General features: G+C 34.3%; 1 protein-coding gene across 1 annotated transcript in view; it reads left to right on the top strand.

Moving 5' to 3' along the window:
• LOC129804607 (sodium channel protein 60E) overlaps positions 1-25,391 on the top strand; it is a 198,820-nt gene that overhangs the window by 170,977 nt on the left and 2,452 nt on the right. Inside the window, exons 13-29 of the mRNA XM_055852097.1 lie at positions 86-233; positions 3,691-3,779; positions 3,854-3,979; positions 8,525-8,695; positions 8,845-9,038; positions 9,138-9,240; positions 9,369-9,497; positions 14,413-14,640; positions 14,710-14,852; positions 14,914-16,289; positions 16,586-17,085; positions 17,892-18,272; positions 18,339-18,530; positions 18,633-18,787; positions 18,862-20,322; positions 21,499-21,614; positions 21,810-21,992. Of these exons, the coding sequence (XP_055708072.1) occupies positions 86-233; positions 3,691-3,779; positions 3,854-3,979; positions 8,525-8,695; positions 8,845-9,038; positions 9,138-9,240; positions 9,369-9,497; positions 14,413-14,640; positions 14,710-14,852; positions 14,914-16,289; positions 16,586-17,085; positions 17,892-18,272; positions 18,339-18,530; positions 18,633-18,787; positions 18,862-20,322; positions 21,499-21,614; positions 21,810-21,992 (5,695 nt within the window). The remainder of the gene's footprint in view (positions 1-85; positions 234-3,690; positions 3,780-3,853; positions 3,980-8,524; positions 8,696-8,844; positions 9,039-9,137; positions 9,241-9,368; positions 9,498-14,412; positions 14,641-14,709; positions 14,853-14,913; positions 16,290-16,585; positions 17,086-17,891; positions 18,273-18,338; positions 18,531-18,632; positions 18,788-18,861; positions 20,323-21,498; positions 21,615-21,809; positions 21,993-25,391) is intronic.

The raw sequence follows: 25,391 nt of genomic DNA, 5'->3' as shown, positions 1-25,391 counted from the left end.
AATCCGATCTCCATCATCTAATTCCACCTCATTCTTTTATTAAATAATTAATAAATTTATTACTATACACTATTTTATGACATAGCAACTCCATCGGGATGTGACGCCTGTAACGTTAGCGCTTTCACCCCGTGAAGTGCGAATAATTAAGTGCAATGGCAATATTGCACGGATGAAGAAGCACAATATGTATGCTCTTCATCCAGAGTATCTATCTCAAATTGTTGTTTTAGGTAAGTGCATTAGTAATTAATATTTGTTTTTGTTATGTTACAAGGAGAATATGTGGAATTTCTGCAGGTATCATGCTTAATTAAACATTTTCTTAACCAAATTAATATTTAATTAAAATTCTACTGACTTTGTAGAATCTACATCACACAATTAATTGTTCTCTTACTGGGTCAATTACTATCATAACAAACCTCAAAAAATAAACAATATTTTTATTTAATCGTTTTATTCTCCTTTCTAATTAACACTAAACCTACCGACCGTTTTTGGTCGTTTTTCGGTCAAATGACAAACCGTAGTAAGGTAGGATATTCAACAAATTTGTCTTGGAAAAGAGCAAAAAATTAAAATTTAAACACTGAAAAGTATATTACATGCATATTTTAAGAAATTCATAAAGTTTGATAGTGATATTGTACCGTTTTAATATGAGTTAATTTTAAACCGGTCAATTTGACCGATTCTTGGTAGGTTTAGTGTTAAAATTGAAAAATTAAATATTAAATTTATTAAATTTAAAATTCAGTAAACAACTTTAGAAAAAAGTAAAACTGGTTCGCGAACGTTGAGTTTAAATTTTAGCGAATTTTTCTATATCTTTGAAAGCAATAAACTAAAAAATCTTTATGCCTTACATTTACTCACTATTATAGTCTTTGTGTATGCTTTTACTAGCTTTGCTATTAGTTTTATAAAACAGTATCACAATGAAACTTTCTACCATTTCTTCATTTCCTCAATTTTCAATTTTAATAATTAATAAAATACAGTCACTGAATTAATTTTAACTGTTTATTATTTAACTTTACAATCTAAAAGTACAGGTATATTTAATGCGTCCAAAAAAAAGTTATTCTATTGTAACTCTGACTGATTATTTATTTATAATATGTTTTTTCGTGAAAAAATAAAAAAAAAATAAGAAAAAAACACAAGGCAAAATTTGAAATTATATACAAACAGTGCGAAATTTCGAAAAAAATCAATTTAGAATTAGGACAACTCTTTTAAACATGATAAAAATATGTGGTTGAAATTATTCTAGACTTGCATAATTTCTAATCAATGCCTTATTCTTATTTTTACCCCACTTTTAATTTTCTTTTTTTGAGAAAGTTAAATTTCAAAATTAGATTCTTCATTGTTTTATACAAACATTAGTTCAAACTTATTCTAAATTCATTAAAAGTGCAAAATGAGAAACAAATAGATACGTTCTTTATAATGTAAAATGGGTCCCAATCAAAATCCCGAACACCAAAGTCCCGAAGAGGCTAAATTCCGAACGCCAAAATCTCGAATGGATCGAAATCCTAAATAAACAAAATCCCAAATGGTTCAAAATCTCGAAAAACACATATCCCTATTGGCCCAAAATCCCAAAAAGGCCAAATCCCGAACGCCAAAATCTCGAATGGATCGAAATCCTTAATAAACAAAATCTCCGAATGGTTCAAAATCTCGAAAAACACATATCCCTATTGGCTCAAAATCCCAAAAAGGCCAAATCCCGAACGCCAAAATCTCGAATGGATCGAAATCCTAAATAAACAAAATCCCAAATGGTTCAAAATCTCGAAAAACACATATCCCTATTGGCCCAAAATCCCAAAAAGGCCAAATCCCGAACGCCAAAATCTCGAATGGATCGAAATCCTTAATAAACAAAATCTCCGAATGGTTCAAAATCTCGAAAAACACATATCCCTAATGGGCCAAAATCCCAAAAAGGCCAAATCTCGAACACTAAAATCTCGAATGGATCGAAATCTCGAATAGGCAAAATCCCAAATGGTTCAAAATCCCGAAAATCACATATCCCTAATGAACCAAAATCCCAAAAAGCCAAATCCGGAACGTCAAAATCTCGAATGGATCGATATCCTAAAAAAATAAAATCTCCAAATGGTTAAAAATCCCAAAAAATACATATCCCTAATGTCCCAAAATCTCGAAAGCTAAAATCCCGAAAGCCAAAATTCCGAATACCGAAATTCTTAAAGGACTAAGATCCGGAATCCTGTTTAAAAGTGTTATAACTACTACCAGGTTTGCATCCGCGCTTGTTGGACCCAAAAGTAAATTTTCTGTTTTAAGATATCATTCTCCTGCGTATAATTTAGCCTCTTGCAGGATTGTGGCGTTCAGGATCTTGACTTTTCGGGATTTTACATTTCAAGTTATGTACTTTTCGGGATTTGAGTTTTCGGAATTTTGGTTTTTCGGGATTTTGGTTTTCGGTATTTTGTCCGGCACACTGCATATTTTTATATTAAATTTTGGAAATACTTCTTAATAATATTTGCTCAAAACCTGTTCTGGCTGTTATGGTGTTCCAAATTTCAAATAATGACTAATTTATTTCTTTTAATAAATGATTTTGATCAATAACAATTATAATTTTATCAGTATTTCAAATTATCAATAACAAAAAATAGTGAAATAATTTCAACAAATAAAATATAATACTTTAAAGAAGATAAGCATCTTAAGTGTTTTAGACTTGATTTAAAATAAAATATATGACATTAAATTTTTTAGTGCATTACTGATAAAAATTGATATTGTAACTGATCATCTTGAATAATCAACGGCCGAACTTGATTTTTTACGGCTCCTTTTAGATCAGGAAAATTTCATGTACAGTGCCCGTTTCGTAATCCGGATGATTGGGAGACAATATGACAGATACCCGATTCGTAATCCGGATGGATTTTTTGAATTTGTTCAACGTATCGAAAATATAATACAAGTTTCGAATATCGAAATTCCAATAAAAATTTTAAAGAAGATTAAAAAGACATAATTAGAGAATTCTATGCTATTATACTTCATTTATTAAACAAAAACATCACAGGATAATTAATTTTCATTGCTGAACACACATGCATACATAACCTCAAATTTGTTTTAAATGTAACCGTCGAGAACTTGTCCGTATTACGCCGATCCGGATTAGAGAGCGGGCACTGTATTCGAAATTCAAATCTATTTTATTCTCAAACGTTTTGCATGTGCCTATCTCACTCTTTCGAACTCTTCTTCTTATTTTAAACATCAGACCAAATAAAATTTCGTTCAATGGAATTTGGAGTACGAAAGAATGATATAGCCATATGCAAAACATTTAAGGCAGAAGGGGACGTTAATTTTGATTTCATGAAATTTTTCCTGATGTAAAAGGTGTGCTGGAGCCTTTAATGGTCAATTTGCTAATCAACTGATCAAAAATGTGTAAAATATTTTTGATTATGATATTGTTGCTGAAAATAATTTATCTCCTTATTAGAAAAATTATAATTACTTTTTATTAAGTTAGATTTTAAAATTTTACAAAAGGTTCATAAAAAATATTTCAGATTCTTACTGAAACTCAACCAAATAATCTTTTTTTTACTAATCCTAATTGTTAGTAAAAAAACGAATTAAATTTCAAATACCTATTTTAAATTTCAGATGATCTTCCTGATCGAAATTGTGACAGATGTGTTCAATGCTGTATAGATTACGAGGGCTGGCTACAGTTCCAAAATTGTTTATACAAAGTATGATGATAATTAGAATGATAATAAGCGTTTACTTGTTTAATTTTCTGGCACATTTTCCACTCTCTTTGCAGGTAGTTAAGGATCCACTGTTTGAATTAGCAATTACATTATGTATAGTCCTTAATACAATGTTCTTAGCGTTAGAACATCACGGAATGAGTGAAAATATTCGTCAAGCCTTAGATATTGGAAATAAAGTTAGTATATATTCTTCTTAATTCTTGTTTACTCTCTCTTTTAGTAACTTTTGCCTGGTGGAACATTCTTGTCTACAACTTTGGGGAAATGTAAACTTTTTTCCCCCTGCACAGCTCAGTACATTTTCTTTAGGCGAGGCGAAAGACCTGTAAATGTAATCTTTAATTACATGACACTGTCTGCCAAGGGAAGTTTTTTTTGGTATCTCTGTCTTGAAAAGTTTTTTCTCATAGAGAATTCCATTCACTTGCCAAGATTTTCCCCTTGGACAACTTTTGATCATTATATAATTGAAATTGGTCTTGTTTTCTGGCAGGTAACTCAAAAATTAACCCTGAAACTTTTAATACTCAGAAAAATTAAAAGTTAGAATACTTGAAAAATTTTATATTCTAGGCAATCGATGAGAAAAAAAAGTATAAAGGAAATTTGAAAAGGTATTTCTATTCATCGTTCGAGGAAGACATTTGAATGGAGTTTAAAATCCAAGTGAATAATTTCACTGAAGTAAGAATTTTCCACCAGATATTCCGTTCTGGATGAATAATGACATAATTAAGAAGAGTTATATAGCCATATCTCATGTATTTCTCATCGTGAAGAGAATTTTATTAAATCACTAAAATGTTTAATAATTTTATTTATGTAAGGATCTAAAAACTTTTAAATTTCTATGAATCATATAAAGTCGCATTGATAATAAATTAATTACACCAAACACACACAAAAGAGCTTATCTTTTATTCGGGATTATTATGCTCAGCGCACAATAACTTTTGTTTTGTAAACATGTTTTCGAAACTGCCTATTAGAGTGAGCGGGATGACTAGATCTAGATCTCACTTCCTCTCACAGGAAGCTCTGAAAACATGTTTACAAACAAAAGTTATTGTGCGCTGGGCATTAAAATCAAAAAAAAATTAAATCGAAAATCAAAATAAGGTCCTTCAAATTCAGTTTGCGTCATGGAATATGGCTAATTTAATAAATAATTAAAATTTTTAAATAAGATGAAATTTTTATTAATTATTATTTATAGAAGATTTAGAAACTATAAAGACCAAGGATAAGTTCCGAAGAACTAATAATCCTAGAACGATGCTTCCAAATATAGAATTTTAAAGATAAAAATAAAGGAGGGGGAAGTCTTTCAGGTTTCGCAAATACTCTAACTTCGAACACTTCATATTTTTTTCACGAAATATGTGACTTGAGACTATCTTAAAATATATTGCTATTAGGTCAGATTCATTATAGGAATAGGGGAAGTTTGGCATGCTTCGCACGCGCGAGCCTTTGAACAATCCGAATTTTTTCTTTGTTGGGAACACTGAGAAAAAACGGGGGTGCGATTAACTTTTTTTCCTCATAACTTTGACACTTTTTAGGTGTAAAAATATATCAACATTTTTTAATGTTAATTTTACACTTTTTTAAGGGTAAAAATAACATGGAAAAGGGTAACTTTAACCCCTAATACACCTTAAAAGCATAATATTTACACCGATTTTGGATCAATACTGTAAGGTAAAATAAACATTTCCGGAATATTATTTTAACTTTTTCGGATTTCTCTCACTGAAAGAGATGAATCCTAATTTCTTAGCCATAATATAGGTAATTATAAAACATATCTTTAGAACAAAAATAAGCAGTCTAACCCTTCTTTCCTAGGATCTAGGATAATAAATAAAAAATTGGCCCAAAATTGCTAATTTTGATGGCGTATATTTCGTGTGATTTCTCACATCTAAGTTCATTTTCAGAAAAACCACTTAGGGGAAACTGGGGCACCACCAAACACTCATTTTTATTTCTAAACTACTTGGACTATCTCGACCATTCCTTCAGTGGACAAGCATCCCTATAGTGCCTATAAATTCCTATCGGTCTTATTCTCTGATATCCAATATCCGATTAAAAAATCGCAGTGTTTGGTGGTACCCCGTGTTTGGTGGTGCCCCAGTTTCCCCTACACCAATGGATGAAGGGTTAATGTGAATTAATATTTACGTAATAATGTTTTGCATCGGAGGAAGTTTTTCCCTACTGGCGAAAAGCTCGCAAATGCTACACTACGTAATGGTTCAACTGCTGAAAGTGTTATGGTTCGACAACCCATTAGGCCACTCCAGCAGCTTGACCGTGGTATCACACTAGAGAATTTCACATTAAAATTTTAATGTGATTTATATTAATTGTTGCTGATATATGTCCTAATGTGCAATTTTTGTCTAGAGCTTTTATAAATTGATTCATTCAGTGATAAAAAAGTGGACTCGGGTCACAAAAATTGGTTTAAATAGATTAAAATAGGATAAATACGATTGATAATTAATGAGCAAAATAATGAGCAAAATTTGCTCATTAAATTTTCATCGGGTAAGACTTTATTGCAGTTATTCGGGTGATTTCTGCGCCACAATTTTCCCACCAGTTTATTCGTGATTAAATTGTTATAAAAAGTAGTTCCAATACCTATTTTATCGCGAACGAGATAGAGAAAGGACAAATGACATTAAAAAGATTGGTCAGGAAGATAAGTAAGAAAAAATCTAAGCAAAAATGTGTTCGATCTGCATTTTATATATTCCTTCATAAACTTCTAGGATATCGTGGTCAAATGAGATGATGGCCGAATTTATTGAGGCTGTACATCAAGAATCCGTCATTTAGGACTACAAAATGCCGGGAATAAAAAAAATAGAGGCAACCGATCTGATGGCTTTCAGTCCGTTTGCGACAAATTGAGTCACCAATCGCCGGAACTCACACATAAGTTGGGATTTGGGTGATATTGGCTCCCTCGTTTTCGTAGTCTTCTTTTGTAAATAAGGCAATACGATGAAGCTCTTCAAATTCCTCCGAAGTCATCCGGAGAAAATTATTATGTCCAAAAATTCGTTACTTGCGATGTTGTCATCATAGAGATTTTCAACGAAATCGCCATGTGAAGATCGTATTAGAAGCCAATCACTCGCCCACATCCACCTTCTTCTCGCTTGGCGAGTCCTTTTCCACGACATAAAAGTAGCGTACAAGAGAACTTCCTCTTCTTCACTGACATTACTCATTTTCACACAAACGACTAAAATACTTCAAAAACAAAATCATTCATTTAACAACCCGCGTGCCATCGTGACATTGAGCAATTCGAGCAATGTGTCCTGACTAAATCAGCAATTTCGAGTGATTCTAGAAGTTTTAATGAGCAACTTTTCACTTTAACTTTAATGTAAAATTTTCTAGTGTGATAACTCCGTGAAAATCAGAACCTAACCTCAATGAGGAAAACAAAGGGAGGAAGAGATGAAGAAAGAGTTCAGAGAGACCAAGAAAATTGAGCTGATAAATTTTCTTATGTTGTCGTATTCGAAATCCTCACATTTTAGTCAATTTGTCGACATTCAAATGCAAGAAAAATAGTGCTTCAGATAAATGGCAAAAAATTGCTTTATACGGGTATTAGACCTAAGGGCCTAGACAGACTTGAGGATTAGCCGAGAGACGGCTTAGCGCAATTATATTCGCATTAATGGTTATAATACTTTTCCGTCATTTTCCACTAAGTCGACTCTCGGCTTAAGTCGTAAGTGTGTCGAGGTCGTAAGGCTTAGCCATCTGGCTTAACTCCTCGATTTCCTTATCAGGCACGTTTTTATAGGAAATTGTTGTTTAGAATTATATATTAAGGGCAAATGATCCATTAGATTTTAATAAATCAATAAAATTGCTTGTTATTTAGATTTTTAGATCTTCGGGAACTGGGCTAAACCTCCAGTCTGAAGCCGGTATTAGGGACAGTCTTGTAGTGAAACGATGGTTTTCACGGATTCATGGCTCTTTAATCTAAAACTAAAACTATAAAAAAGAACTATTTAATTGGGAGGAATAATAATTCCAGGAAAAAATGCAATGACGAACCTATACCACCTATAGGTTGAACCTTGGCTCCACAGGCAAGGTTTGCACAAATCGTCATTCTTTTTTCATTTTCCTGTCCAGGAAAAATCAGAGACTTTGTTTGTGGTAATGAATCAGGCACATAAAGAAACCCAAAAGATCAAAGATTTTTTGGTGTAGCGTAATCTACTGTCCATTTCACAGTTTAGCCAGAAAAAATCTTAAAAATGGACTTCGAGAAAACGTGCGACCCATGCCTAACTTCCCCTATGAGAAAAATAGGAAAAATATGAAGTACTCAGTCAGTCTATGTGTGAAGCCTAAAGCTTTCCCTACTTAGGGGATTGTAGGAATGGTTCGCACAGAGTGAACCTTCAAACGATGCGAATTTCCTCTTTGTTTGCAAAGAGCTGACCTACCATTTCTCATCTCGTTTCATCAGCTTAATAATGATCTATCTTATGGCTAAGAAATGACGAACTAGCTCTTTGCAAACAAAGAGAAAATTTGCGTTGTATGAAGGTTCACTCTGTGCGAACCATGCCAACATTGCCCTATCGTCTAGATCTAGACTATTTGATATTTAAATGATTAAATACACACTTAGAAAATAAATATTAGAAATAATGTATTTTTTGCAGGTGTTCACATCAATTTTTACTTTTGAATGCATTATGAAGCTGATGGCTTTATCAAAAGACTTTTTCCTCTGTGGCTGGAATATTTTTGATTTAATCATCGTATCTGCCAGCCTTTTAGACATTATTTTTGAACTTGTTGATGGGCTGAGTGTCCTCAGAGGCCTGAGATTGGTAAGTTTGAAAAAATTTGTAGAGTGAATTTACCCTTTTCCGCCACTTTTACCTAAAAGAAATCTTTTATTTATTAGTTAATTAATAGTAGCGGAAAACGGTGAATCTCCCAAAATACTTTATTTTAATCAAGCATATTTTTTTTACAGTTGAGAGTCCTAAAACTGGCTCAATCATGGACAACGATGAAAGTTCTACTTAGTATTATAATATCGACAATAGGTGCTCTCGGAAATTTGACTCTCGTATTAGTGATAGTAATATATATATTTGCCGTGATTGGAATGCAATTGTTCTCCAAAGATTACACACCCGACAAATTTTTTCCCGATCCTGTTCCCAGGTGAGGCTATAAAAACAAATCTTTATGCCATGAAAATTGATTAAAAGAGCTGAGTTGAGAGGTGATGGACATTTCCTATTTCAACTGTTTTCATTTCAGATGGAATTTCAACGATTTTTTTCACTCCTTCATGATGATTTTTCGTATTTTATGCGGAGAATGGATAGAGCCTTTGTGGGATTGCATGAGAGCTGAGGAGAAAGTAATATACGCTCGTTGAATTGTGGAAGAATAAAAATAAATTGCGAGCTTTTTTTTCTGCAGTGGAGAAAACTTTTAATTGAAGACTAATAAATTCTTTTTTTCTTCTTTCTCCCATTTTGCCTTTAGGATGGAGCCTCGTCGTGTTTTGCCATCTTCCTACCGACACTTGTAATGGGAAATTTCATGGTGCTGAATTTGTTCTTGGCCTTGTTGCTCAACAGTTTCAATTCAGAGGAGCTTAAATCGAAAAAAGAGGTTCGTTTTCCTTCCAACTCTATCTGCCCTATTTATTTATTCACTGTCCTGTGTGTGTAATAATTTGTAACTTAATGTGAATGGCTGGGTGTGATTATTGCTGGTGTTACAGTGTTTGATGTGTAATTTCTGCATGAATGGAGAGAAAAGATTGAAGATAAATGTCTCCTGAGATGGAGATTTTCCAAGCATAATATACCCTGCTACACTGAGAAAACCTTGGACCAAAAAGCTGGGATTGTAAAGAATCTCAGCTAAAATTGTTTATATTCTTTGGACAAACAGAGATCATATCAATATCAAAATCTATGAGAAGATAAAGAAATTACCAACTTTCAAAAGATTTTTAGAAGCTATCTAATATTTAGAATTATAAAACTTTCTAAATTAAGAGAAGGCTTTCAGGCTTCGCACATACTCTTGCTTCAAATACTTCATATTTTTTTCAATATTCTTTTAATGAATCTATCCTAATTTCAATATAATTATAGGTAGTCTTAAGTCGCTTAAGTCACACATTAAGTCAGATCCAATAAATTAATATGCGAAAAGTACAAAGTATTCGAAGCCAGAGTGTGTTCGAAGTCTTAAAGCTTTCCCCTACTATCTAAATATTAATATTTAACATGAAGAGTTAGATTCAAAAAAAAAGGTAATTTGGAAAACAAATCGAAATAGTTCTATTAAAATGTATCTTATCTTATAATCTTCATACCTGGATAATATTTGAAATCCTTGATTTAAACAAATCTTTACAGTGATTTTTAAAATGAAAAAAAAATCATGTGATTATGAAGAAAAATAAGAGATTTGGTAATTTGAAGTAATCTTAATGATTTCAGGGTTGATTTATATAAGGGGTCTTCAGATGATTTAAAGCTGCTATCTCTAACCGTGTAGTCTGTGGATCTAATAATGTATGTAAATCGATCAGATAAATAAAAATTAAAACAGTATATAGCTCCAAGAAGAACAAATAGATACAGAAAATAGAAGTACTATTCCTACTAAGATCATCCTAACAAATCAGAAAGTTAAGCCTTTACGAACAAGACGATTTTTATTGACCGAAAATCAACAATAAAAAATTATATGGATACATAAAATCAATGAAACGTGTAACATCAAACCTTAGAATATCTAATAGAGGCGAATTTGGTATGTTTTTCACTTTATGAATGATGGGAACCTATAGCCCGTAACATTTAATAAGTTTTCCTGAATATACCAATGAATGATAATTTTCGTTCTTGTGATGAATAGTATAGTTATTGTAGTTTCTAATGATACAAGATTTCTGCGTAAAGAAAATTGGAAATAAAAAAAAATTATTCATCAATGTGAGATCTTGTAAATTCCCCATTTTTTAGCTTAAATTTCTACTACACAGCAAATAGCTGGAGCCTTGCAAATTAATATCCTAGACCTAAATTGACTAAATTCCTTCAATCGTCTATTTTCTGATAGTGTACGAACTTTAGATACTCAGAAAAAATAATTTTCTCTGTGTTCCAATCGCCCTTAAATGGTTAACGTAAAAAAAACGTTATCTTACGTTGCTAAAGTTATTTCAAATGCAAGTAATTTGCTTGTCACGTGAGTGACTTACATGAGAATTTTATTCACGTGATGCAAGTTTTTCAAAAACGTTCATGCGATGCTTACGTTTAAAACGTTTTGCAACAACAAAGTTTTTAAAGTTTGCTTTAAAAGAGTAACGCGCTTAATTAATTTTCGTTACTTTTCCAAATTAACAAGTTAAAGGAACTTATTTCATTCTTCATCTCAAAATGTATTTGATTCGATCTCTAAATATTCCTTCAAAAATTCGTCAAGGACAATGGACAAAACGATTGAACCTTTCGTCACGAATGAGACCTATACCATAGAATAGGTAATGGCAAAAGTAACAACTTTTGCTCCGGATTCAATCGCAAAAGCATAAAACATGCTTAAGAAAACATGCAAAGAACAATTTGTAGGGGAAGTCTTAAGGAAGATATTTCTAGACCAAACTATATATACCTCTCTGCATTTTTATGCAATTTTCCAGATTTTCCTCATCAATCCTTGAGCATCCTTCAAATTTATGAAAAAATTGCATGTAGGGACATATTTTCCATGCAGAAATATTCTCCTTGAAAAACAATTAAGGACTCTGATAGAGCCTCTGATAGGGTCATACAAATTATACCATTTACTCAAAAACTTTGAATTAGTTTAGAGTAGGGGAAAGTGACCATGCTTGATACGATCCAAGCTTGATAATAACTATTTTTTTCCTATGTTAATCAATAGTTATGACTCATCGCAATATATTTCAATAGCTGGTGCTAAGCTTCACATTTCCTAAAAAAATTAGGATCCTAGCTCTTTTTTCCTGGTTTCAGGAAGCAAAAATCAAAAATAGGCCCAAAACTGTAATTTCGATACATGATATTTTATAAGTATTTCTTAATTAATAACGCTGTTCACGAAAACTACTATCATAGGCACATAGAGGGGTCATCAGTACTAATTTTTATGTAAAAATATTTTTACTTGGTGGACACTGTTTTTGTGGGTGGTAACAAATTCATGAATTCTACTTGTGTCCATCCTTTATTTTAAGAAGGGTCCATGAATGATAATTTTAATGTGGCAACTATATCATTAGATGTGATTATTTCATAATTACACATATTGCAATCCGCCAATTTTATCGACAATTGACATAATCTTTAACCCTGTTGCCTGAATTTTAAGGTTGCAGAATGACATTTTCATGGGCTCAAAGTGAAAAAATGGTTTTCGCTAGCGCCCTAATGTCATAAAAACATGGCTTAGAAAAATTACATAAAAGTGATTTTAAAACTAATAACCAGTCATATAAACGATTTAGGCAGATAGATTAGAGTTCCGTCTAAATATTGATGTGCAATTTTTTGTATCCGGTGAATTTTTTGCAGTGAAAATGGGCCTCCGAATTGTCGAATCAATTATTATACAGGAAGGCCCCGGACCCAACTTGTATAAAAATCGCTACTGAATTTCCACTTTCTTCTTGAGGAAAATCTAAGAATTTCCAGGAACTATTTGAGGTTGGATTATGAACCTAATAAGTGAGACATTTTTTTGTCATAGTGCAAGAATCGCTTTGGTTTGTGTGTTAATCAGAAAATAATCACAAACCTTGGACATCATTTTACAGTATCAAGCATGGTCATTTTCCCCTATAGAGTAAAAATATTTTAATAAAGCCATTAAACTCTGAACTTTTTGTAAAAAGTTTCTTAATACCTCCTTTTTAGACCCTAATCTACAGCAATTCTAATTTTTTGTAATGTGAAAATTTTCGTAAATAAAGAAGTTTTTGCATGTTTTTGGGGATCTCAGTGGCGCAATCGGCAAGAGCGTCGACTCTGGCGGAGACATCCCTGACTCAACTCTCGCAGTTGTGGGATCGAGTCCCGCCTGGTGCAAACAAACAAACGATCACCGGATTTTTCATTAAGTTGATATCAGTACTTAAAAAAGGGCCTAGTCTCTAGTCCCATCTCTGGCGAAGGGTAGGACCAGCTTCTATACATTTCTGCCCATTGTCCTTTTTCATAATTATTTTTGTAAACTTTTCCGTGATGTGTTTTATTGGCTTCTCATCTTTTTTCTCACTTATCGACTTTATCGAATACAAATTTTGTATGGGAAAGTACGGAAGGTACTGTCATGAGGTACTGTCAATGTGCTTAGGTTCTAACTATTATTTGCTAAATTCGTATGAGAATTCATATTTTCTAGAATTTTTTTTAAAGGAAAATAAAAATGTCATTCTAAGTGATAATAAAATTAAAATTCCCATCAAAAATATATAAATTAATTCAAACTAATAAGAGTTATAGCTTGGAACGCCGGGAAGATAGTCGATTTTACGGTTATTATTATTACCGTTTTATTATGTGGTTGTAAAAGATTCTAATAATCCACATAATAAAATTGACACTTCTCTATTGTGGGTAAAAGTTGGAAATGAGTTATCAAATTATACTATTTTAAAATTTGTAAGCTAATTAAGAGAGGATAGGGCAGTTGCAAGCAGCTGAACATTTTTTCAAAGCTCATGTGCCAAACGTATGAGCTACGTACAAGATAATTCAATTTGGAAGATAGTTTCTCTTGGGTATTGACTATTTGAAAATACATGGCAAATTTCCCAGATATAAATTTAAAAAAAAAGACTTTTATAATGTTCTAAAGTCATGCATGAGTGAAAGTGAGTCACCCTCCCTTGCCAATTTTAATGTGATATATTCAAATAGTTAAGTTTTCAGTGGAAGTTGGTAATTTTTACTATTCTGTTATTCTCAGTTGTATAACTTGCAAAATAATCTTGTAGATAACTGTTTTTGTAAATATTCTATGCTGCAAATATTGATGTTGTGTATTAAATGCGGTGCGCTACATGTGGTATGAGTGTGTCCTGTAAAAAAACAATTAACGCAGTATACATATTTCAGCGCTCATCAAGTTTCCAAGAGTGTAATTATGAATCCTAAAAAAAAAGCAAATTCACGTAATTCAAATAATTTAAAAAATAAAAGATAATCATCGAGGCATGACATTGAATGTCTCACCCCTCTATCATCCATTTAAATGTTTAATTTCTCTTATCTTTCTGTGTATTTTTGCACAAATTTGTAATACTTGCACAACGAAGAGATTGAAGAAGGTAAATCTAAATGTGTAATATTTGCAATATGTAGAAAATTGTCTTTGCATTTTTTTATTAATGCTTTTTCTGCACATAATTGGTGGAGCAGTGTTATTTCAAATGTAGACATCGATGAAAATTCTATTTGCATATTGCAAGCAAAATATATCAATAAATTATCTCATTTTCTGAATGACAATAATGTGATAATGTTATATGCTAACTCAGGAGGTTGGTGAAGAATCTAAATTGGCAAGGAGCTTTGAAAGGATTCGTTCGATTGTACGAAAGAAGCGATTAGCAAGAGAAGCGAATAGACAGAAGCCAAAACTCGAGGAGATCGTCAATGAAGTGATGGTGAAGCGAAGAAGCAACAAAGATCGACTGAAGACTGCTGATAAACATTTCTTATCAGTGGAAATTCAACAAAAGACTCTCTATAGACATAGTTATCAGGTAAATTATCTTATCAATTTGCATAAAAAATTAACTTAGAATCAATTACTCAAAAAAAAATTATTACAGGAATCGCTTAACAGACCAATTTCTGGCTCGGACTTTGGGCTAGATATTCCATTGAATCCCAAAGGGCATCTCCAACCAATAACAGGAAGTCAAGAAACATTTCGAGAAGTTGATGATCGTCAATTCCCCGAGGATCAGTTAGAGTAATATTACATATTCTTCAATAGCTAACTGAGCCAAGTTAACATATTTTCCATAAACCAGGTATGATGATCCAAAACCTCCAATTCCCAGTGAAAGAAAGCTTTTGCATCAGATTTCATCTGGATTTGGTACACAACAAAATGATAGTCGAGAAGAACCAACGACAACAGAATCAATAGAATTAAGAACATTAGGACCAATAAATTCCACAGATACTGATCCAGGTGATCTTCACATGACGGAGATTGATCACTATGAACCGAGTCAGAAGGACGAAGAGTTATCGGTACGATCACCAGTAACTCAGCTCAACATATCGCCACAGTCCAGGCGTTCAAGTCAGAAATCACAGAGTTTGAAGGTGCCTGGAACCGGGAAATTGCCTCCTAATCAAACGGATCCAACGGATCCCGAAGAGTTGCCAAATCAAATGAATTTACGCGATGAACTGCTCAATTGTGAGCAGAAAGAATTATGGCAATTTCTCAGTGATGACTTTGATAACAGCAACAACTACTTCAGTGAAACAGTTGGATATGGAAGTGCCCTAATAGATCCCGATACCGATAGTTTGGTCTTTGATGATGGACGTCGAGATGACTCTGTGTTTTCCGATCGAAAAGTTTCAAGTGCGAGTTTGCGGTCAAATCTTAGCAATATTTCAAATTCAATTTTTCAGACGCTAGAAGCAAAACGAGGAGGTAGTATAGCTGGTTCCATAGACAAGATGTACCATGATAAAAAACCCTTGGTTGAGACATCGGAGTTTGATCATTTGATCGAGAGTTTTGACAAAGAAATGACTGATCTCAAGAAACAATCTTCCCTTTCGTTGGAACGGAAGCCATCGATTAAAGTGAGTCACGATAAGACTTCATCTCTTCCAGCTACTCTTGAAGCCACTGATATTGTACGTCGACGTCCAAAGCCCGTACATGCTGTACCCACGGATGGGGGCAGTGTGAAGATCAAACGACGAAGTTTGGAGAAACAGAAGAAAATCTCCGATGATGATTTTCACGTGACGGCGGAAATTAAAAAAATCTGTGATCAACTGCAGGCACCCTTCAGCAACGATATGGGTGGATTGAAGCCAAAATCTGACTTTCATGCCTCGTTCGAGAGGATCAAGCGAACGAGCCTTATTGAGCGCGTTGAGGAAGTTGAGGAGAGGCAACCACTCAAAGTTGAGAGTGAAAAGTTGCCGAGGAAGTACCTGGGAAAGGAATTGAGCCTTGAGCCACTTCCACTTAAAATATGTCACAGTCAAGAAAATATTAAGATGACCACTTCACATATGCCAAAAACTGGGAGCGCTTTTCCCGTTCAACATCGCCAAGTGGACACTGTTAAAAGTGTTACATTGGATATTGACTCTTCCGAAAAGTCTGATAGCGATTCCCGAAAAACGACGAAAGGAAAGAGTCCAAAATCAGGTGAGATAGTCTAGATCTAGGGCCCATTTATAGCTATGTAATACGCTGACGTAATACGCCGGTGTATTACGCCTACGTAATATACCAGTGTATTACGCCGGTGTAATACAATTGTGTATTACGCCGACGTAATACGCCGTTGTATTACGTCGGCGTAATACACCGGTGTATTACGTCGGTGTAATACGTCGGCGTATTATGTCGGCGTATTACGTCGACGTAATACATAGCTATAAATGGGTACTAATGTTATTTAGATGGAAGAAAGTGTAATATACCTTGCTTTCTTTCAACAGATAAGAAAGCGAAAGGAACTGAGAAACCATGGCACTGTTTGGTATCATACGTAGACGATCTGACGGTGGGTGGTCGACGAAATTCCAAAGGGTGCTATGAGGATCCCATGTCATTCCCCAGCTTCGGGCGTAATCGCTCGCAGAAGGTACCACAGGATTGTTTCCCGCAACGTTGCTATGAACGATGTCCGTGCTTCCAGCGTTTCCTGAATACACCGCTTGGCAATGTGTGGACTGCAGTGCGAACGGCCGTCCTGACCATTGTGGACACCCCGACATTCGAATGGTTCGTTCTGGTGCTGATCTTCGCCTCCAGTATTACACTCTGCTTCGAAGACATCCACTTGGACTCCAATATACGCCTCAAGAAAATCCTCTATTGGACAAATTTAGGATTCTGCCTCATTTTCATCATTGAAATGGTTCTCAAATGGATTGCTCTCGGATTCACCAAATACTTTACGAGTTTTTGGACCATATTGGATTTCATTATCGTTTTTGTAAGTATCACTTCGCGATGGACATGTTTCTCGCGAACCCGATCATTCATTTTATTTCAGTTTTTGTATAAATGAGAGGAGACAAAAACGCAAAACTAAGCAGGAAGTTATAGTTGTTGCCTCACCATATTTTTTAATAACTTTTTTTCTTAAAATTTTTTCCTCTCTAATTGGAACTTTTAGTTACCATTTTAGCTGAGACGACCATAGTTAAATATTCCTAGAGTAATATACACCAAAAATTTTTGTAGTTGGTACAAAAGTAGTATCTAGATCGCGATCACAGAACCTTACAAGGAGCTTTAGTTGAAGTTTTATTTGAAGGGCAACGCGCACAGAGTTTTTTCGAGTAAAAATTTAATTAGAAGTATTATTTTTTAATGGATGTGATTCCCACATCTTTAGTACTAGAACAATTCAGGAAACCTAAATAGGACTTGAACTTGAGACAACTTCATCATAGAACGAGCGCTCTGACACTTATATGGACCTTCTTTTAGAAAGAACACATTTCTTTTTTTTTGTAAAATCCCATTTAGGATACCAATGAAATCTCTTTGTAACATATCCGTTTTTGCGCGAAATAAACTCTGGGCCTAGCCTGTAATTAGATCTCTTTTTGATCAATATATTAATAGAAGTTTTGTTTTTTGTACTACACATAGTCTAGAGACTCAAATACTTCAGCAATAACTTATAAGCTTTATAACTGCACGATCACCAAGACGATCAGTTTTTCTTTGTTCTTACTGCTTGATCATAATGGTAGAACGTTGAAATAATTAAAAATTGTTCTAACTTTTTAGGTGTCCGTCTTCTCACTACTCATTGAGGAGAATGAAAACCTGCGGGTACTCCGCTCGTTGCGGACACTGAGAGCACTCCGGCCATTACGTGCCATTTCAAGATGGCAGGGAATGAGAATTGTAGTGAATGCTCTCATGTACGCGATTCCATCGATTTTCAATGTCCTCCTTGTGTGTCTCGTCTTTTGGCTTATTTTCTCCATCATGGGTGTCCAATTTTTTGGCGGAAAATTCTACAAATGTATTGATGAAGATGGTGAACTCCTCCCAATTGATATAGTCAATGATCGTCAACAGTGCTTCGCTCTCAATTACTCATGGATCAATTCAAAGATTACTTTCGATCATGTCGGAATGGGATATTTGGCCCTACTTCAAGTGGTTAGTACATACTTTCTTATCCATTTTGGAGCGATTGGAACGTTGTACATGAATATGATATTCTAGGCCACCTTTGAAGGATGGATGGAAGTGATGGCTGACGCTGTTGATGCTCGTGGTGTAGATCTTCAACCTCAACGAGAAGCTAACTTGTATGCATACTTCTACTTTGTGATATTCATCGTTTGTGGTTCATTCTTCACTCTGAATCTCTTCATTGGAGTAATCATTGACAACTTCAATATGCTTAAGAAAAAGGTAAAATTCTTTGATCTTTATCTGAGAACTCTTGATGTCACAATGGTTATTCAAAAATCCTTTCACTACTCCCATGTTTTTATCAATACCTTCTCGTTGTAGTACGAGGGAGGAGTGTTGGAGATGTTTCTCACAGAATCGCAAAAGCATTATTATACTGCTATGAAAAAATTGGGTCGAAAGAAGCCCCAAAAAGTGATCAAAAGGCCTATAAATCAATTTTTGGCCATGTTCTACGATCTATCCAATTCACGAAGGTAAGTCTTCCAATCTACCATTTCCCAAATCTCTTTACTAAAATCAAGAAGAGCGTTAACAAAATGTCTTTCAGATTTGAAATAGCAATATTTGTGCTGATCTTCCTGAATATGCTGACAATGGGAATTGAACACTACGATCAACCACATGCTGTGTTCTTTATTCTCGAAGTGAGCAACGCGTTCTTCACAACAGTCTTTGGCCTGGAGGCGATTGTGAAGATCGTGGGACTAAGATATCACTATTTCACTGTGCCATGGAATGTCTTTGACTTCCTCCTCGTGCTCGCGTCAATACTTGGCATATTAATGGAGGACATCATGATAGATCTACCGGTATCACCCACATTGCTTCGGGTGGTCCGAGTCTTTCGAATCGGACGAATTTTGAGACTCATCAAAGCTGCGAAAGGCATACGGAAACTACTGTTCGCTCTAGTTGTTTCCTTACCAGCACTATTTAACATTGGTGCTTTGCTTGCCCTGATCACCTTCATCTACGCTATCTTGGGCATGTCTCTCTTCGGTCATGTTCGTCTACAAGGTGCTCTCGATGACATGGTGAACTTTCAGACATTCAGCCGAAGTATGCAACTACTATTTCGTTTGATGACATCAGCTGGATGGAACGATGTCCTGGAGTCACTCATGATCCAACCACCGGACTGTGAATTAGGCGGCACAGCAACATCCAACGGAGACTGTGGTCATCCTCTTCTAGCCATTACCTATTTCACGAGCTTCATCATAATCAGTTACATGATTGTGATCAACATGTATATCGCCATCATACTGGAGAACTTCAATCAGGCTCATCAGGAGGAAGAAATTGGAATAGTTGAAGATGATCTTGAAATGTTTTACATACGTTGGTCAAAATACGATCCACACGCCACACAATTCATACACTTTTCCCAACTATCTGACTTCATATCGTCACTGGATCCACCATTGGGTATTCCAAAGCCCAATACGGTGGCCCTTGTGTCATTCAATTTGCCCATTTCAAAGGGAAACAAAATACACTGTCTTGATATACTGCACGCATTGGTGAAACATGTGTTGGGTCATGTGGAAGAGACGGACAACTTTAAGCAGTTGCAGGAGCAGATGGACATCAAGTTCAAGAAACAATTCCCCACACGCAAAGAGCTTGAAATTGTCAGTTCGACGCGTGTGTGGAAGAGACAGGACAAGGCGGCTAAATTGATTCAGGGCACATGGAGGGAGTTCTTGAGACAGAAGCGCGAACGCGAACGATCACCAATATCGCAGGATGATGAACACACTCAAACTTCGAGTCCTGGCGGGTGGCAGAGCAAATTGCAGGCGCTCAATTTTTTGCATTTGCAAGTTCATAGACGTGGCACCGCCACATCGAGTCGAGCATCCTCGCGGAAGTCGTCTCGATGCAGTGAGGGATCGGATTTGAGCGAGTTAACTGGGCCCTGGCTTAATTTACCTCTGATGTTAGTTTCTGGAACTGGTGACCTGGTCAAAGATATGAAAAATCTACAGCAAAACGGAGATGGAGGGTATTTGCCTTCAAATGATTTCCCCCACGCTGTTTCAAGCTCGTAATTCCAATGGGAAATTCTCTTAGTCCTTCAATCAAATCATTTTGCTGTTGCAGTTTTATTTGGTTTTCTTTTAATGCCATGTGTAACTCCTTGAGAATTTCCCAGCTCGTGTTTTTTTGATGTTGTGACCCTATCTCCAATGCTTTTCACATTATGGTTCAGTTGCGAGGTACATTGCATAAATTTTTGGAAAAGGCTTGTGTTTCTGTAGATTCGGCTCGAATGACCAAAATTATTTGAATTGCAATAATCACCTGGTTTAACAGAGTTTGCAATGACACTTTTCACACTGACTGAAATTGGATGTCACTGAGCGTGCTCTATCTCTGACGATCAGCGACAAAATGGCTGAATAGTTTCCACATTTACACCTAGCGGTCAATTCGCAAACTGATCAATGTCGCTGAAAGAGGGCAGAAATTTGCGCCTATTCGGTTTTATTCTTATATTTGGATAGGAATTCAATTTCCTATTCAAACTGAAAGCTACAAATACGAAATGCTATGATACTTTTATGATTCTATATAATTTCTACAATAGTTGACGATGCATTTGATAATTCATTTTTAGCACCGAATCAGACACAATTTTATGGAAACAATCAGCTTTTGATTTTGCATTTTGGTGAAAGAAAGCGAAAATTTTATTTCTGTTTTTGTGTCAATCGATGTTCACATTATTTAGCCTCCCAGTTGAGACTCACTTTTCCAGACTTCTGCACTGACTGTGAATAATAAACCTTTGTTGCGTGACAAAATGTGCAAACAAATAATTTCTCACCAAAATGTAAAATTGAATGCAGAGATATCACTTGTAACTTTTCCATGGTGTGAAAATTGTAATTTAAATTTGAATGTTCACATTTCCCACCATCCGCCTCTTGAATGTTCGTTCCAATTGAAGCGAAAGTAACGCAAGAAAAGATATGAAAATTTTTTGCTGTTTTTTATATTGAAATGTTTTTCATTTCTTTTGACCAATTTTTGAATGTAAAGCCTGTAACTGTTAAATATTGTCGCTCTTGTGAAAAAAGAAACATATACAAAAATATCTCAATGTTGTAATGTGGATGTCATCTGCACGGTGAATGAATTTATTTTGTTCTTATTAATGGTATTTTGATTGATTTAGAACACCGGGTCAACCAGACACGAAGCCCGTGCGTCGACGAAGTTTCTACAATTTCTTCCTGCGACATCAGGATGCAGTTGATGATGTTGCGGCATCACCATCGGTCCTCAGGAAGAGTAAGAAAGCTCCCTTTTACTCGATCTCAGTGTTCCTTCTTCACCAACAAAATAATCCCATTTAAATTTACTCAATCAATGTTTACCATCCATATTCTGTTGTAAATTTAATTTTTATAAATCTTTTTTGTTTTGTCAAATTAACCCACCAATGAACCTATTCATTATTTTATTCCAATTACTGTAAATTCAAAGGTCTCACACCAAGCGGTACAATTGTGTCTCTCAATAACACTGATGAGAAATGCGAAGTTGTACAGAGCTCATCAACACCTAAAGCCAAAAGGGCCACAAGCTTCATTAAAAAAAAGAAACCGCCTTTAGAGCGCGGCCTTTCAGCACAAAGCGCACTGCGAGTCAATAGAAATGCTTTCGTTTGTAAGTTTTTCCTCTCTTTTCAACCAATTTTCCTTCACACACAATTCTCAGAATGAAACGTTTCAATGGATTTTCTCTATTTCACAGAAAGAAATCTGTTGTGTCGTTTCAATTACGTTAAACACTTTGAATTCAGTTACTGGATGGCGTAAACGTGCTTCAAAAAATTTTAAAGAAAAGAAAAAACGTTTTTAACGTTTATTGTTTTAACAATGAAATACGAAACATAGTTAAGGGTATGATTTTTCATCTTTCGGCCAATTGTATTTTAATCTTAATAATATGCCAAACATACCATATAGAGGAACCGGGGATGGAATGATATCTTTTCGACACTATCAAATCGATAGTATCGATAAATCTATATCTGTTAGATTAAGTGAATGTCGATTTTTTACGCATTGTTGGGACATCCATTGTAACATTTTTAAAGGAATGTGACTATTAATAAATATCTAAATTAATTACAGAAAGTTCTGTTATAGTTTAAAATTTTCAGAATCGACAGTCGATAGTATCGAAAATAAGATCATGTCACCCCAGGGTTTTCACTAGAGCGAAATTTCTGGACAAACACTATTAGTTTTTTGGACACCCGATGAAAAATGGATTCAAATTCAAGCCACTTGTATCATGCAAAATTGTTCTATACTAAAAATAAATTAATTCTTTGATTTTAGGATTAGGAGGAACCTTTGAATTCGGGTGCCTTTGAAATATGGGTTTCTCCTATTTTTAAATGGTATTAAACCTTACCATGTTTAAAATTTGGTTTCACAAACCAATTATAAAATTAAATTACATTGTGATAAGGCTCAGTTTCATTTAAAAATTTAAGAGAAAACTTCAATTTTAAAGGTAACTCAATTCAAAGGTCCACTACTGCCTCTTAAACTTTCATAAAACCAGATTTCTGCCAAGTTTATGAATTATGTTACAATGGAATCCCTATACCTACGTCTTAGCTTCATTATCCAGCTTGCTACATTCTATGTTCCTTCCTTGATTAAAACAAATTAATTAATTACGGGTTAAACCAAGAGTCAAGACGGCTTTGTGGGAAACTGATGGGAAAGTAGTCCAATCATTATTTTGATTATAATTACGTTAAGCCGTAGGTCTGTCCAGAGCATTACTCCTTTACTGAGTTGAATTATTCTTGAGCCATAACTAAGCTGCCTCAATATATTATATACTCTATCTATATACTACTCTACATGTCCGAAAAGTGCTCCGGTAGCGTCAGCATACCAAAATACCTTGCTGTATCGAGGTCTTTCTCCCCAGATCGTCCTCACACGAGAGATATAGCCTAGTTCTCAATTCTCAAAGGTCTCAAAATCCTAAATAGCAAACAATTCAGCGGATTCTTCTGGATCTAATAATATTATTTGCCCTTAATAATCTCAAGTCAAAAGACCGATAAGAAAATAGAAAAGTTAAGCCATAAGGCTAAGCCTTATGTGGGAAGCCCTTATAACATCAATTAGCATCCCTGACATTCGGCTCTCAAGAGTTACTTTTTCTGCACTACCCTTGACCATTTCCTGATTTACTGATTTCAAGACCGCGCCCAGGTCCAGAACAATGTTCCACAATGTAATTCGTAAAGTACGTATTATGAAATAGGCCGTCTTGTCAAAAGTATGGGATTTAGTAAGAAATTTTGAACGTTCAAGAAACTTGGATCAGGAAAAATAAGCTAGAATAAATAAAGTAGGGGAGACTGGGGAAAAAATTCACAAATTGAAAATTTCAAAATTCAATATCTTCCAAGATAATTAAGATAGCGGCTTAATTTTTTTTTCCATAAATAGCTTCCATAGACCTTCTTCGATGTTGTATGTTTCTTAGAATTCGAACAAGGAATTTAGAAAATAAGAAATATCAAAATTTTTAGCCCTATTTTTGAAATATTTTCCTTGAACAATATATCAAGTATTATCTACTTATTATTCAAAATTTATGCACTAATGTTTATTTCGTAAATGATTTGGATTCTTTGAATACGAAGCCGCTATCTATTTTAGAATTTTACAAAGATTCTTCTCTCAAGAAATCTTTTTATTCAGAACGACCACTTGGGGTAAAAAGTAACAAAAGATATGGAACAAAAAGTAAGAAAAACTGAAACAATTTATGATGTCTCACGGCAAATAAAAACGTCAATGCCATGTCTCGCTGCTTGTTGTTTACATTGGTCAAACGATTTGCAGTCTTTGTGTGTGTTTTCCAAAATAGCTTGAAAAGCGTTTTTATCGTTCAGTTAGAAAAATTGTGTTTTACAAAGGTGTAGAGGAATTAAGTTCCTATGAAAATATGTTATCTATGTATTTTTTTTAAATTTACGGAATCCCGTAATAAAGCGAATCAAATCCCATGCCTAATACTATTTGCCCCAGCATTTTTGAGAATGGTCACAAAATTACCTTTTAGAAAACGGCCCGATAAACGTATTTCCTTACAAAATTGAAGAAAATTACTTTCACAAAGTTCTAGAGCGGTAAATTTCCCATAAAACTGCGCTAATTAGAAATTTCTGGGGCGTTCGAGTAGTTTGTAAAAAAATAAAATATCCGTTTTGTGACTTTTTGCCCCAGTCTCCGCTACGCTAATGAACTGCGAACCTTAAAACAAGTCAAGTCAGTTATGGTTAGGGTCGGATGAAGAGATGCTAAATTTAGGATTGAAAGTAGCTCTAGTCAGAAAAGGTACAATGAGAAATCCGACTTATCTATGTAAAGGGGTCTCCATGTCAGCTTCAACATATTTAAAATATATAAAAAAAAAACTATTATTGCATTTTTTAGATTGAGATAAATATTACGAAAGCAATTTCTCTGATTTTGAATGCATTTACGTATATCGATCGCACTATTTTGTGATCTTCGGAATAGTTACAGAATTTCACGAAACTAGGACCATAGGACTATTTAAAAAAAACTGATAATTAAAATTTTAGATTTTTAATTAAAACCGATATACTATGAACTGAATCTAACGAATTATATTTTTATCTGATTTAATTCTAAAATATTGTTTTTGCAATATATTTTTTTTATATTGTACTATATGGTTAGCTAAACAAAAAGACGCTTAAAAGAAACTAAAAGGCTTATCTTCTCTAATTTCTTATCAAACAGAGTTTTTGAAAAATTTAATTCAAAATCGAAATTTTAAAGATAAATGAGCTATTAGGTTTTCAAAAAGCAATAAAATCGCTCGCTAATTGAGATTGTGAGACCTTCGGGAACTGGGTTAAACCTTTAGTCTAAAGACCGCCTTACCGTTTACTTAAATTGATATGCATTTTTTTAATTATTTAGCTTCGAAATCGCCTTTAATAAACTATTAATATTAAAACTACTCCCAATGAAATTTAATTAAAAAGCTAGTATG

This window comes from Phlebotomus papatasi, chromosome 2 (genome assembly GCF_024763615.1).
Source record: "Phlebotomus papatasi isolate M1 chromosome 2, Ppap_2.1, whole genome shotgun sequence".
NCBI classification, from domain to species: domain Eukaryota; kingdom Metazoa; phylum Arthropoda; class Insecta; order Diptera; family Psychodidae; genus Phlebotomus; species Phlebotomus papatasi.
The sequence above is the reverse complement of the archived record's forward strand: the minus strand, read 5'-3'. Positions and strand labels throughout refer to the sequence as shown.